At 39.1% G+C, this 16,111-nt stretch overlaps 1 protein-coding gene across 15 annotated transcripts in view; it reads left to right on the top strand.

Annotated features, from left to right (window-relative positions):
* The window catches only part of MAGI1 (membrane associated guanylate kinase, WW and PDZ domain containing 1), a 595,596-nt gene that overhangs the window by 516,066 nt on the left and 63,419 nt on the right, over positions 1 to 16,111 (top strand). For all 15 annotated transcript variants that reach the window (XM_067463460.1, XM_060766417.2, XM_060766416.2 and 12 more), the window contains one exon: positions 8,868 to 8,899. In XM_067463460.1, coding sequence (XP_067319561.1) covers positions 8,868 to 8,899 — 32 coding nt within the window. The remainder of the gene's footprint in view (positions 1 to 8,867; positions 8,900 to 16,111) is intronic.

Here is a 16,111-nt window from a genome sequence, read left to right as displayed (position 1 = left end):
CTTAGACTCAAAGAAATACACTATTTCCTAACATAAAAGTCTCTTTCAGTAGTCTAATACCATTTAAATAAACCTGTAAACTAGAAAAGTTCTTTTCAAACTTCTGTAAAGACCCATCCTTAATGAAATATGAAAACAAATTCCAAAGCCAAACACCAACAGGACAATAACATCTATTCTCTGCCAGCATCATATTTTGACCATAGAGTCTATGATTATCTGTTAAGTGAACCCATATGGTGGTTACATTGTTTGGCTGATGCCAAAGTAAATCATGACTCTTATATCACAAATCATAGCTGTAGATATCAGTGTGCTTGTAGTTTTGGATCATCTGAAGCTAAAACAAAACAAAACTATGTAAAGACATCCATATTTGATTTTCCCTATTATTCATGCTTCCATCCATGGGGACAAATGTGACATGTGGATTAATTGTGTTTTAGAAGGAATGTCCTTCTAAAATGGTCATAATCCAAAGTGATGACCATTTGAGAATCCTTAAGATGCATTGCCAGGCACCAACATGAAAATGTTCAGTTTTATAGATTCTAAAATAACTATCAACTCTGGAATTAATGAAGGGGGAAAGAGTTTCTGAATGTTCTGCCGAAACCTAGGAAAAATAGCTAAATCTTGGAGTCTGCCATTCCTCAATTGAGTAGTTTTGTATCAATCACATCAAAATCCATAATTATGGACAAAAGATGTATCCCCAACCCATACATGACATCAACTTACACATACATGACATCAACTTTTGAAGTATATCATACTTCAAAACAGAGTGAACAATTCTCTTTTAATAGGATATTAGAAATGTTTCATAAAAGGAATATATTAATATCACAAATATTCCCAGCATTATCTGTTGTCAGTAACATAGTAAACATCAATGAATTTAAAAAACTAATAAAATAAAAATCATTTTATTTTTTAAAACCCTTAATGTGCTATAATAATCTGATTCCCCAAAGTTCTGTATGCTGTTGGATGAATCTGGTTATAGGTATAGCTTTATTGAAATCTGAAAATGAGAAGAATGTTTTGATTAATTCAAATATTTGGCTTCCTTCATTTTGTTGAACCCCCATGCATATGAATATGGACTCCATCTGGAGTATATGTTAACTTTCCTTAATATAGAATATTTCTTATTGTAGCATTGCAAGGAATATAAGTTCTTTCTTGGGCTGTTTTTATTTTGTTCTGAATCTGAATGGTGGCCACTATTTTATACTCTGATGATTCACCCAATGCATTTTCACATAATACATACCGCTCCATAGTTTTATTTCATGCTTTTCTTCCCACTTCTCCACTACCAAAACACTTCCTTCTCCAGTTTCTTGTGTGGTTCTTAAAAGCCTTCTTGTTTAAGAATATTTCTGTCCTTCCTTCTTCCTGTTGGACATCTCTGCTGCTCATCTTCCAGACTACCAGACTGCCAGCAAGTGGTCATTTATAGTTAATCAGCTAGAAAGCATGCCATTTCTAATCTCCTACCAAGATTTGTTGAACATTATATAAAATAGGGATATTAAATGAAAACCTAGTTGTTTATTGTTGAATGCGTCATCAAGTCCTTCCCAAGGTGAACCTATCACATGGTTTTCTTGGCAAGATTTTTAATAGGTGATTTGCTATTGCTTTTCTGTGATGATGAGAGAGTATGGCTTGTGGATGTCCACGTCTGAGAAGAAAATTGGATGGTGACCTTCTGTTATCTTAGGACAACATTCAAACCACTGTACTACACTGGCAGCAGGACAATGTAAACATTTCTGAATAGGGAGATGACCAGCTTATTCCAATTGCTAAGTTTAATTGCTTCTTGTTGATGCTGAGTTTGTCAAAGATGATAATAATTGATGGCAAAAAATGGCTTAGTGTGCTCTTTCTCCAGTGTTGTCAGCCAACGTACTGGATGTGTTAATCTAAGTTTTGATGTGTATCTGGACATACTAGAGATAGGTTATGATTTGTGAAATCCATTTCTGAGCCTATGGATAACTCTTTCCTGATACTTTTAACTTTTTCTCCAGAATCAAATTGGGTGCTTATTAAGAGATACGTGTAATCCATCACCTCATGTGGCTCTTGCTTGCTTCTTCTTCGTGTAATTTCACAGCAAATGGGTGTTACAGAGGGCTAGAGAGGAAGAGAGATGGATAATGTTGAATGCTCTACTTGGGGAAGGAAATTACCTCTTCTTTGATTCTTTCATCACTACAAATGACTAGTTGGCTACTGGCCATTTATGTTTGTCCAATTTTTTTTGTAAAGCCTATTCCAGCTTCAGTGGTGGTATCACTGGTTTTAGTCCTGTCTTATCTCACAGGGCCTGGCAGTAATATCTCTATATATAAAAATGCTGTTGTCGTCGTCGGTACCTTAAAAAATATCACCAAATTTGGCCTCAAAATGCCTCATACCCCAAGATATGACTAACAATCATAAAACTTAAAAGAAACCACCAAAAAGAACTAACATTTTTTTAAAAAAGAGAGGACAACACAGAACATGCACACAGGGGTGGGGAGGTGGCACAGGCACAGAAGAGCTCCTCCATCGTCTCTCTCTCACCTCGGCTAAACAGTCCTCCTCGGTCTGGCCACTTGCTTTCCCCACCCCCATTTGGCTTTTCCTCATCCCCGAAAGACGCAGCAGCCAGCAAGGAAAGGAGGGAGGCGGGGAGAAGCCCCACTGCTCAGAGGGAGAGAAGGAGGGAGCCCCACAGGGGGCTGCTGTGCTACTGACAGTGAGGGCAGAGCAGTGTTTAAATTGCTGCCAGCTCCAACAGTGCAGGAGGGAGTCGGTTTGGGGAGACGTGAGCCCCGAGCAGCCGCACAAAATTGACCACTCCCACTCCCTTTCCCCAAAAAGGTGTATATGCATGTGCCTGATACAGATTATTATGAAGCTGGGGCTGGCCATCTGTCAGCAGTAGTTTGATTCTGTTTATCCCTTATGACAGAGGAGGCTGGACTGGATGTCCTTTGGAGGTCTCTTTCTACCCTACTATTCTATTATTAACCAAAGTCTGAATGGCCATCTGTCAGGAGTGCTTTGGTTGTGCTTCTCCTATATGGTAGAAGGGGCTGCACTAGATGGCCCTTGGAGGTCTCTTCCCTCCCTTCCCATCCCATCCCTTTCTCTTCTGGGCTTGGTGTCACCGCCAAAGGGATCCCTGCTTGGCACAGAGGCAAGAGAGCGAACAGGCCACTTAACCCCCACAGAGAGAGAGATAAAATGACTGAGGAAGAAAGGAAATCCTTTAGCATCAGCAGGAGGAGGAGGATGAGCCTGGCAGGTCAAGGCCACCCCTGAGCATCAACAGAATGCCTCAGGAGAGTGGTGCGTGTTGGTGGGGGCAACTTTATAGCCCTTGTGGCCTTTTAGGAAGGGAAATTACAGGCAGTAGAATTACAGGCAGTCTTCAACCTACAAATAAGATCTGTTTTCTAGGTTTGCTCTGTGATTGCATTTCTATCTAAGGCCCCTTCCACACACCTGGTTAAAACCCAACATTACCAGCTTTCACGTGGAATATATGGCAGTGTAGACTCAGATAAACCAGGGCCCTTCCACACAGCCCGATAACCAGAATATCTAGGCACAATAACCCACAATATGTACTTTAAACTAGGTTTGCAGAGAGCCCTTCCACACAGTCCTCTATCCTAGAATATCAAGACAGAACACCCCACATTATCTGAGTGTGGACTCAGAAAACCCAGCTCAAAACAGATACTGTGGGATTTTCTACCTTGATATTCTGGGATAGAGGGCTGTGTGGAAGAAAGGAAAGAAAGAGGTAGAGAAGGAAGAAAGCAGAGAAAGGAAGAAAAAAAGACAAGAAAGGAAGGAAAGAGGGAGGGAAGGAAGGAGAGAAAGAAAGGAGGGGGGGAAGGGAGAGAAAATTGGCCACAGCAACGCGTGGTGGGTACAGCTAGTGTTAATATAACAATGTTTATTTCTGTAACATGGCACTCTTTCCAAAACAACAAGCTTTATTGAGATTTTTTTAAAAGTTCTGATTAGCAAGCAATGAAGTTCTCTGCTCTGGTTTTGCTCTGTGTCATTACAGCTGACTCCACACACACACACACACACACACACCAGTAGGTCCCAGTCATACATTACAGGTAATTGTATAAAGATTTGCATAAATGTTGCCAGTATCTAAGTTCAGAAATATCCACAATTGTGTTTTCATATTTGCTGATAGTAAATTTTTTTGTACTGCTCTTGTCTTTTGGATGAGAATACATAATGCAGATTGCGGCACGTTTATTTCTTGGCTTGGTTCTTGATAGATGAAATTGCATTTGTAAATATGCTTGGATTTTAAACAAGGCCTCCCATTTAATAGACAATTGTGAGCAAGAATACATTATCCAGGATATTTCTTGTGATTTATACAGGCAACCTGTACTATATGTATGATTTTTGTTTTAATATAAGAATAATGTGAAATAGTTTTGGTTAAAAGTCAGCTCTTGCTTGTTCTGCAGCATATTCTGGCCCAAAGCACAACCTTCACAAGATTCATTGGCCTTTGAAGGTGCTGCCAGCAGTAGGGATGTGTATTTTTCTTTTTCCTTAGATTTTTTTTCAATCTTGTTTTTTGGAGTGTAGCAGCTGGAATTAATGACAGACGTTGAGAGGGAAGGTTATTCAGTAGTTCATGTTTATTACATTTTAACATTTAATAACTTTGGTGCCATAAGATAATCCCTGGTTCATTTTAAAAATGCAAAACTCTTTTCTAGCTTTCATTTTTATTAATTTTCTTGAGAATATCTCATTAAGACTGTTTGTGTCTGAGAGAGACAAAGACAGAGCATGCATGAAACTGTGTGCCAGCTGACACCATGTGTACAAAATATTTCGTGTGGATAGCATTTATAATTAGCTTTCTAATGTGCAGTATACTTCACAATTTAAAATGGATTCAGTAACATTTTAATTCTGCAAAGACTGAAAACTAGGGACCAGTAAAATGATTTACCAAGGATCATAGTTATGTTGGGACTAAGACTTAATTTACAACTCTACCAAAAAGGGATTATACTGACTGTCATAGATGATAGCTGTATATGGCACTAAATCCTGGTGGTAATTCTAACTAGCATAGGGCCACTGAATCACACTGGATTTACCTACATGTTGATTCAGCATTCAGGAGCTGATTGAATGGGTTTCTCTAGACCAGTGTTTCTAAGACTCTGCTCCTTCAGATGTTTTGAACATCAGTTCCCACAATTCCTAACAGCTGGTAAGATGGCTGGGATTTCTAGGAGCTGAAGTCTAAACACCTAGAGGAGTAGAGTTTGAGAAACACTACTATAGACCAAGCAACTGACCAAAAGGATTTCAGCCATGTAATGTGAATGTGTACTTATATTGAAACCAACTTGCTAGATAAAGTCACATAGGTGGGGAATATTGATAGGGTGCAAGGACAACCATCAGAATATATTTCTTTCTGGTATACTTGCTAAAAGAACCAGAAAGGCAAAAATTATTTCTATTTTGCTACATGGATAGCCAATGTTACATTGAGTGTGCTGTCATAATTTTTAATAGAAGCTGTTTTACACTGTACCACAGCCTTAAAGCAGGCTACAAAATGAGATTACTCTGAAACAGAAAGGTGAATTCTTATAACCATGTAAGCCAGTAAAATAAACTGGGTACAATTCAGGAGTTATCCACTTAGCAATTTGCTGGGGACCACGATTGTGAGAACTATTTTGTGCTTCTGTTGTATGGATTTGGGCAGATGGTGGTAGTTTCTGTGTATCACACTAATCCTAATAAAGGATTTGTACCATGGGAAATACAAAGGAGGAGGAGTGAGGACTGGAGGCACAACTAAGACGTCCATCTCTCTTTGTTGGTTCAGCATGATTCTGCTGTTAGTAGCAATGTCTCAGAAGGGAAATACGTTACTAGCATCAACTGGAATGGAGCTGTCCAATCTATACATTTCAGAGTGCCATGGCTTTTACCCTAGACTTTCCAAAAAGACTGATTCAGGATGGTTGCTTCCTTTTCCCATTACTACCATCACCATTTCTGTTGCAGAGACTATCTTTGCCTAACATTATGTGAACAGTTTATTGCTCTATGCTCTTTATTTTTGTCTTTCTATTTGAAGTATGTGGGGACTGTGAAATACTTTCATATTTGGTAGGTAAAGCATACTTTAAATATTTCAGCATAAAGGTGTTTTGGGTGTACAGGTGTGTGAAGCATTTTAGCTAACTATGTAAATGATTATTATTAGCATTATTATTCATAAGTTTCAGCAGCTAAAGCTGGCATGTGTAGTGTTTTTCATATGGACAAAAACATTAAGACAGAGTTGCTGAAAATACTGGTTTATTTTCCCCAAACAAGCATACCACTGGTCATTTCTATTTGGTTTTCTTCTTATGAGCCAGAGGAATAGCTCTATTTCTTCTCTGCCTTTTTTATAGATTGGAACACAAAACAATTAAAGTAATGAGAATTTTAACCAGGCAAGGCTTACAGCTAAACCCTCACTTGTTCTTATTTCAACAAACCACAATTTGAAGAGTGGTTTGCTAATTCAGGTTTGTTAGAGGAAAAACAATAGGTTCAGTTGGAGTATTAGGTTCTTCTACTGTAATACATTTTGAGTGACTTTGCCTGTGTCCACTTCCAGAAGGAGTAAAGTCTGAGTTATGGAGCACCATATAGCAGCACAGTTGTTTATAAATAATAAGCCACTATCCTCTATTTTGTGGGTTTTGTGATATTACTAGAAGCAACTTTTGTCTATTGTGCATTCAGTAACTTGTCAGCAAAATGCACCTTTCATTTTATTCAGATATTTAATCTGAGCTGTTTTCATGTTTCACTGTGCTGTGATCCTTCACCGCCCCAAGGGATGTGTGCCATTTCTTCATATTACAACAAGCAGGAGCATGTATAACCAATGTGATAGAACCCCAAAAGCATTGTGCATTATGATGTTTTTATAGCAAAACAATGTGTCAGGTTTTGTTGTATTTTGGAGCTTCAGCTGAAAGGTTGGAAATGCAGTATTTCTATGGTGCTGCTAAAGATGCCAGGCTTTATCACACGCCTTGCCAGTGAGATATTTCATCAGGACCCCCTACTGTTTAGGGCCGTCCATGAGTTGACAAATCATCTCGCTGACTGTCTAACACAGTGACTTGGAGCGTGGTAATCCTAGCAGCACTGTTTTTAGTATGGTTGCATCAGCATGCAGAAAGCATTATAATTCAACATTCAACATTCATTGGCTCTGAGGAGCACTATGCTGATGTATCAAGGGTCACCATTTAAGAAGCACTGTAGTACAGGAACATCTGAGTTCGCCACATGTGCCCTCATAATCCATCAGACAGGAATGACAATGTGGTTCAGTTGTGGATTACACATCGCCAGAAGCCCTTCTTCATATGTGTTATCCCACTTCCCCCACACATCCATGAGATGTATTTCATTCTCAATACAGTCACAGAAAAACCTGTGATAAGGTCTCCAAATATCAGAATCAGTTATAGATCAGCATCAAACAACAACAATCATATTGAGTCAAAAACATATTTTTGCCTTAATACATTTACAAGTAATTATTAAAATGAAGCACACTAAGTGCTTAGAAGTAATAATAAGCAAAAATTTCATACAGAATAGCTCTACAGTTCAACACAAAATATGCCAGTATATCAATTTACTCAACAATTCCTTTTCCTCTGATTTCTGAAGCTATTTATTTATTGCACACACACCCCTTGTCATATCCATGAACTGTTTCCAAAGGGACATTGTGCTGTAAAAAGTGATAGCAAGGAGGCTCCTTTCCTCCAAACTTCCCTCTGTCAGTGAAATGATGATATGCGGCAATATTACGGGTCTGTCTCCGAAATGCAGAGTCTCCTCTAGGCTTTTCCTCTGAGCTTTCAAGTGCTTTCTCATTTACATTTTCATCACCATTAATGCTGGAGGGCGGGGGGGGGGGAGGTCCCTTCCTCCCTTTGCTCCCTTGCCATTCAGTCACCTCTCCGTATCCACAAATACTCAGCATTGCATTCCCTGTGAATCCCTTCACTCTGTGTGAGCACAAGGGGCTGGTGATCTCTGCCTATAATGATGCGGACTGAAGTTGGCAGCACTCTTAGGGCTTTGCCAGTAGCATCCATATTTATCACTGACCCTACTTAGAGATAAACCTCCTTTGTTCTCTCATTTCTGCTTTGTTTTCTTGGGGCTGTTGTATAGATGGAAGGAGGAAAATACAAAGCTTTGAAAGCTTGCTTTTCAAAGAGCATCTAGAAACAGAGCTCTGCCTCTCTCTGTGTGTATCTATCTATCTTATCTATCTATCCATCGCTTTTCTCCACTACTGTTCCGATTGGTCTGATAAATTTGACACACTGGTCGCGTCAAAAGGTAATATCCTTGGCTTAATTGTAAGCTAAATCTCTCTTAATCCAGGGGAGCATTTGAGATTCTGTCCAAGTGTTCAATTTCCCAGGCCGCTGAGGTCTGTGAATTTCTTTCTCCAGCCTCCAGGCTGCTGCAGCACAACTCAGCATAGCTAATGCAGATAGATCTCCTCCCCCCGCGACGCACTCTCTTTCTCTCCATCCCCTCCTCTCTCCATCTCACCCCCACCACACACACCAATGCTGTGCTTTGATTCGATATGAACAGACTGGCAACTCCGATGCTAGAGCAAAATCTGACATAACTCTGCAGATGGCTACATACGGATGATACACCTAGGATTTTCCCTCCCCTTTAGGAAGGTAAAGATTTCTCTGGTAATAATATATTTTCTCCCTTGTTGCCATTTTTTTCAGGGCTGCCGGTCCCAAAGAAGAGTCCCAAGTCGGTAAGTACTTTTTCAGCTGCTGTACCTGTTTGATTATTATTGTCTGAGGCATGGGTAGTGGGCGTTTCTTCTCATATAAATAAAAATACTGTGGGGAACCTGGTCTACCCAGCTCTGCTGCTTTGCCTTTCCTTTCCTTTCCTAACCCCACCCCGGTCATTCTGTGCGAAAGTTGCCGGATACAATTGTGTCTCTGCACTAATTGCCGTGCAAGAATTCTACTGAATGGGAGCATCCAGAAGAATGCAGGACAGAAAGTGGATAGTGGGTGGGAGGGAGGAGACAGATGGAATTCAGTTTCAGACTTAAACATTTCTACTTGCCTTGCCTTTAAAAATGCCATTGTTTTTTTGCCAAATGGTTTTGTGTGTGGAGGCTCCACCTCCATAGGATATCTTATCAGCGGAGTACTCCAATTTTATAATGCGCTATATGATGAATAATTCAAGGAGGAGAAACAATCTGGAGGCTTGTTTCCTAACAGTAGAAAGTCAGGATGTATATGTGTGTGTGAGAAAGAGAGAAAATACCCTTCTATTGTGCAAAGGTATTATTATAGTTTCCAATGTGAGTGCAAGACAATTTCTTTGGCTGTGAAGAGCATCCTTTGTTGTTTCTGCTGTGGTTTAGTGGCATCATGCTGCAGGTGTGGATTTTCTTTTCCTATTGCTGTTTTAGAGGCAAAAGCAGGGAGGTAGGATGGGGTGGAGGGCTGACGGAATTGATATTTTGCTCTCGTTGCTAATCCTGTTCTTTTGCAGAGCACTTACCTGATTGAAGTAGCTAACAGCTCATAGATTATTGCCCAAAAACTATAATTAAAACAGGATTTTTTCCATTCAAGGATGCATCATAAATTAACAGACATTAGAGGGAGTTTGTAGTTCACATATTGAAAGTTTTACCAATTGTTACAATGGGAGGAAGCTGGGACGGTGGGGGAGAGGGAAGAAGAGCGGTTGCCTACATCCAGCCAATTTCCAGAACATATGGAGGAGATTATTGCAGTAATGCAAGATGCTGCAAAACTTCACTGACAGTCCAGTCTGGAGCTCCACCTATATGAGGCCCCACCTTTCTTTTTGTGAAGAGCAGAAAATCTCCCCCTGCTCTCAATTTCCCTGCACTATTGTGGGGGGGAAACCCTGAAATAATTAATGTGGTTCTTCTGGCTTAGGGCCGGGCTGATTAAAGTCACGTGAGCTCAGGCCTTCCACTATTGTCAGCTCGTATTAACGTTGTGGAGGGAGGAGAGTGCCGTTTGCGCTCAGCCTCCAATCCAACAAATGTCAGACCTTATGGGTTTACTTCTGTGTCACCGTCAGGGAGGGATTTTGCCTTTGGTTACAATGGAAGTCAGTGTGTAAAACACAAACAAGGGAGGCATGAGGGAGGGATAATGGTTTCCAACTGAGCAAAGGGGCAGAAATTGATTTTCAATCTCCTCTTGTCTCATCATCCTTGTTAATTAAGTGGCATCTGGATTGAGAAGGTTGATTTGAAAACAAAACAAGAAAAGCGTTTTTCTCTTCTTCCCATGGTGAAGTTCTTGTAAATTTGTTTACTGATCTGGAGTGGCAGTGAACCCTTCTCCTATAGATGGTGATTCTTGAGAAGCTTTACAATCTTGTGTGTGAAACCCAAATCCTTTAAGAGATAATCCTCTCCTAGTGAACAAAGGGACTGTGTACAAACAGGTGTCATTCTGGAGTGCCTTCCTTCTTTTCTCTTCTCTCTTTGCCTCCTGCCACAACATTATTCCTTTGGGGAATGGCCTGATAGAATTTAGTTTTGACTTAGGGGTCTGTTATTTTTACAAAGAAAAAAAAAGGGAATCCTTGAATATTGCCTTGCTGAAAGCTTAATCATTTGCCTCCTTTCTCCATTACCTTCAGAATGTGTTCAACCCATGAGTGATCAACCTCTGCAGATAGAAGGGAAATCTGCAAAAATTATATATCTCAATTTTAAAAGCTTAGATGGGACATGTTTTCAACTAATGTTAGAATGCAGTTTTTAAAAAAGAAAAACACACAGACACAACCTCAGCCATTGTACTATGCTTAAAAATACTATATTATTATTGGAAAAGAAACAGGGCAGGGCGATATATATATACAGCAATCATTACAAATAAAAGTACTTGCCATATGATAACTTCAACCATCAAATGTTTGCTTGTTAAGGGTAACAGGGAATAAAATTCCCTGTGCATCCACATTACTTTGTAGTGCAAGTAGATTTATTTGAGTCCTGCAGACATGTGATGCCCAGTAGCAATCCAAATAGGAATTCCTTAAATCCATGTCTCAGAAATGTCATGAAATAGTTCCAGTGGCTGTTGGTACCGAGTGAAGCTTGCATCTTGACAGCTTAGTGTGAGGATGACGCAGACAGTGGAAATGCCAAAGCATCAGCCCTGGATGTCCCTAGAGGCTACTTGGATGGTTTTATGATTGTGTTCTTTTTTTTACCCTCCCTTTCCCCCTTTCGTTATTTTTTTTCTCCAGGAATCCCATAAAACACCAATTATTACTTAATCAATAATAGATTAGTTGCTGTTTCAGGAGCAATATTAAGGCAGCCCTCATGGCATGAAATGGGGTGGGGGCTGCATATATTTTTCAGTTGTGGGAATTAGAAAATACCACAAATTTACCGACGCCAACAGCTTGGATAGTTTTCAGGAGAATACTATCAGCTTGAGAACACTGTCCATGCCAGCCAATGAATTACCGGTCATAAGACAGGAGGTAGCATTTACATGTGAAATGAGGATGTAGATTTTATATGTTAACTGACTTATGGGATCACTTTGACCATGTATCCCTGCACACCTAGATGCTACTCAGATTGTTTCTCAAACTGAAGCATCTGATGGCATTGACACTTTTGTCCTGCTAGTGATGGATCCCTCAGGGAGCCTCAGAGGTGTCATGAAAACTCTTCATCTCAAGGGTTTCCAGGTGACAAACAGGACTACCTATTGCAACTGGTTCTATAAAGTTATCAAGGCAAATCAACACAAATCCGAGGATGTATTATTTGTTTATAACATTATTTATTTGTGCTTTATCTCACCTTTCCTTCCAGCAGAGGTACTACTAATAGTTTTGTATAAGATTATCATTAATGGTAATTATTAATTTTAGTAGTAATTACAATAATGGTAATTAGTAATATTATGGCTTAGAGGAGAAGGATTAAAATATTAAAAGATCTCAGGGTGGCTTACAAATAGCATTAAAACAAGTTGAAAGTTTTAAAATAATAAGATGATTAAATAGTTTCAAACACATTGAATATCATCATGAGTTTTTAAAAAACAGATTTAGGAGACTTTAATGATTTTAAAATGACATGCAGCAGTATTTGGGGTAAACTAGAAAGGCCCAAGTCCTCAATGAACAGCCAACTTTTACCTTTGCTCCTGAATGAGATTGGTATCCATAGCAATTGGGCATTCAAGGGAAGGACATTCCATACTTAGGGTGCCATGACTGAGAAGGCCTTCTCCCATGATCCAACACAATGTATTTGCATCACTGGTAAGACAGAAGACCCCCCCCCCCCCCGGCTCCCTTCCAATAGATCATAATCCTCTGCCAGAGAGGCATACATCTTGATTGAGAACACAAAAGCCAGAAATACTGAGGAATAGAGGGAGACTTGGAAGAAGTCTTTCAGAAGGAAAGTTACATGGAACATGCTGATAGAAGTGCCATGAAATTCCTTGACCTTCTGATATCTGAGTTAGACCTGCTCCCAGGTCATATTTGGTATTACTCAATGTTTGTGATGATGCTTGTGAATGTATATTTTTGCCATGATTTCATTGTTGATGATTATTGCATATCTAGCTATAGGATCATAGATTTGGAAGAGACTTCATGGGCCATCCAGTCCAACCCCCTGCCAAGAATCAGAAAAAATCGCATTCAAAGAACCCCCAACAGATGGCCATCCAGCCTCTTTACTATACTATTACACTATATGTACTATACTATACTATACTATACTATACTATACTATACTACTAAGTAGTCCCAAAGATAAATAATGTGATACTAACTAATTGGTAGCTGGCTTAAGTTCCAATTTTGGAGACAGGTAAAGTAGAAAAAAAGATTGTGGTGATGGTAATGGTGATCCAGACTATAGAAAGACCATGCCTCCCTATAGGAGTGGCCCATGTATAAGATGACTTATTTTCCATTCCATTACCATCTCCAATCTGTTTAGTGAGGACAAAGGAGTGTACCTTCTCAGTAGTTACTCTTAGGCTATGGAATTCCCTGCTGGAGAAAATTAGGTTGGCACCTCCTCCATTCTTTTTCTGGTGGCAAGCCTTTTTATTCAGGCTGGGCTTTGGTGCTTAAATCATGTAGCAGAAGGGTGTTTGAATGCAGCCTGCTGTGCCTTTATGTTTTACATGTGTTTTAACTGTTTTAACTATGAGCTTTAAAAATAGACTTGTTTGGGGTTTTTTAACTTTTTGGATATACAATAAGAATTTTAGCTGGGCTTCATTTTAAATTTTTGAAAGCCCCTTTGAGTCAGGTGAAAAAATATGGTATAAACCCATTAAAAAAGCATTTGCAACATTGCAGTCTCAAGGCAGGCAGCTTGAATAGCATTGCCAAGAAAACAATATTTTCAATACATTTCACAGAAGTACCTGCTTTGGGAGGCTTTGTCACATGAAGATCTTTGAATCAGTCTATGCATCTGTGATTTCAAATTAAGTTTCACGGTTGGGGATGTTTTGCTGCATTTTTTGAAAGGAAAGAGGCTAGTGCCAATTGAGAGATCAAAATGTGAGGAAGATAATTTCTCATCTTTATGCAGCATACAAGCTGTTTCTATAAATGTTTGTGAATATTCTGTACACATTATCTTGACATAAGCTGGTTAGGCCTATACCTATATTTTATATGTGGGGTAGGCCTGTGAGGCAAAAAACCTATGCTAGAACTCCCTTCTGTTTTACTAGTTATATTCCTTGCTGCTGTGATCTAGAATAATAATATTAGTAGTCCAATCCAGCATAGATCCAAGTGTCTCCATCTTTCCAAACAAATGAATTGGGAGAGATTGAATAGATCACTGCTGCATGTCTGAGATCCCTGTGGATAAAAGTCTGAATGCTGATTATTATTTTTTTTGGGGGGGGGGGGTATATAATTAAAAGACAATATCCAAAAGTTATGGATAGGCTATACTTGGCCATCTGATAATCTGAGTCTGGCAGGTACTATTCAAAAGCTGTAGTAGAGTCAAAATTGGGGTGGGACGGACTCATTCTTACTTCCTACTAAACCTTCTCTGCTCTCACAGCATTTACCATGTTGTGCTTGGACTTCATTAAGATGACCATCTATGACCAACCCCTTGAATAAATTTGTTCACCACTATATTCTTGTTCTTGTATGGTTCTCAAGTTTGCTGATCTTTCCTATATAGCAGTTTGTTCAGATTACTTAGTGAACATCATGCAAATTCCTTTGACATAGTAACATATTAAAATATTTGTACATTTTTCTAATTTTTCATGAAGTTTTTCTGTAGGTCTCAGACAGGTGATATAGGAATATCTTACTAACTTCTCTGAGCAACGGTTAGTAGTAAGAGTGCACAGATTGAAACTGGAGCATTAACAACATTTTTCTGGTTATCCACACAGTGGGTGTGAAGTGATAGCCTGTTTCACACCCCCAGCAAATATGAAAATTGTAAACTGCCTTTTGGTTACATCAGGATAAGTAAAGTAGATTTGCTGCATGCATCCTGTTCAAAGACTCCAGATTTTTCTTCTGGATTCCATGTTCCTCCATAGTAGATGATGGCTTACCCAGCCTGGAATCACTGTTCGATTACACATAGCATCTTAAAAATTCTTGGCCATGCCTTTGGCTCTTCATATATCTATGATTCGGTAAGCCAGCCTTTTTACCCTCAACATCTTATGATCTTGTGGCAAAAGTAGTTATAAAACTATGACAGCTGTCTATGTCAAGTCAGTGATATGTTTATCATTTCTAAACTTTTTAACTTATCTGTTATTCTAATGACAAAATCTCTATTTGCACATTTATGAGAAACAGATTTTTGTGTGTAGAAAACACTCAGTTCTTGGATAATCCTTCATTGCTCTATAGTAATGCAAATTCCAATTTAATGAAGTTTCTACGTAGACCATATAAATAGATTTTTACTAAATTTCATCTATAAAAAGAATCTTCATATCTTAAGATTAGGCTTTCATCTATTCTTTTCCTGATTTTGTATCATACCTGATTTAATAAGGAACAGAAGCTCGTACGAGAAGTGCTTCTAATCCTGGAAGGTTAAATGGGACCCATTTTGAATCTATGCTAATATCTTTCTTAATAAAGTGCTAAAACAGCACTTGTTTGAGTCTATCTAAGAAATGCCTACACTATAAAAGAGTCATAGTGAGGTACTGCCATGAGGACATGACTGATTGCAGCCCTTCAACCAGTTTGTGATACCCTAGCCTGATGATTAAGGATCATGGTCCTATCCATGATAGCTGGCATCTAAATATTAAACAGCAAGTGAGATGGATCAAAAGGGCCTCCTGCTTTCAAATCTTGAACATTTTAAGGCACTTCTTTCTTTTGCTTCTTTGAGCAAAGGAGGAAAATGATCAATCTTACCTTTGTAGGATTAGATATTCAAGTGGAACAAATGAAGCTAACTACCATGTATACATTGCTTTGACTTTCTAGGATATAAATGTATGTGTGAATGTGTGGGTGTGCTTGTAAGTGTTCATATCCATCAATCTACTTACTTAGCTAGTGAGCTGTCTATCCAAATACACACACATGTTCATATGCACACACATACACACACTCCCAAGAACTTGGAAAATTGATCTTTTAGTCCATGGCTCCCAGAATCTCCTAATGACCATGGCAGCTGTGGTTGTTGTCTCTCAAAAGTTACTTTTTCCAAACTCTGATGCATGCATAGGAAAGGGGAGAGACATTTCACCACCACTGGTCTTTGGAGCTGGATCTCAGGGTGCCCCCCCACCCCCCACCCCCCATTTACAACTATGCAGGAATTTGTGATTGCATAAGGAAATGTCACATTTTTTTCTCATAGCCATTTTTGAGATTTTTTAAAAAAATACCTTGAAGAATAGCCTGTTGAACAGTATTTATTGGAGGCAATGTTTGAACG

The sequence above is a fragment of the Anolis sagrei genome, chromosome 2, assembly GCF_037176765.1.
Source record: "Anolis sagrei isolate rAnoSag1 chromosome 2, rAnoSag1.mat, whole genome shotgun sequence".
In the NCBI taxonomy this organism is placed as follows: Eukaryota; Metazoa; Chordata; class Lepidosauria; order Squamata; family Dactyloidae; genus Anolis; species Anolis sagrei.
The sequence above is the reverse complement of the archived record's forward strand: the minus strand, read 5'-3'. Positions and strand labels throughout refer to the sequence as shown.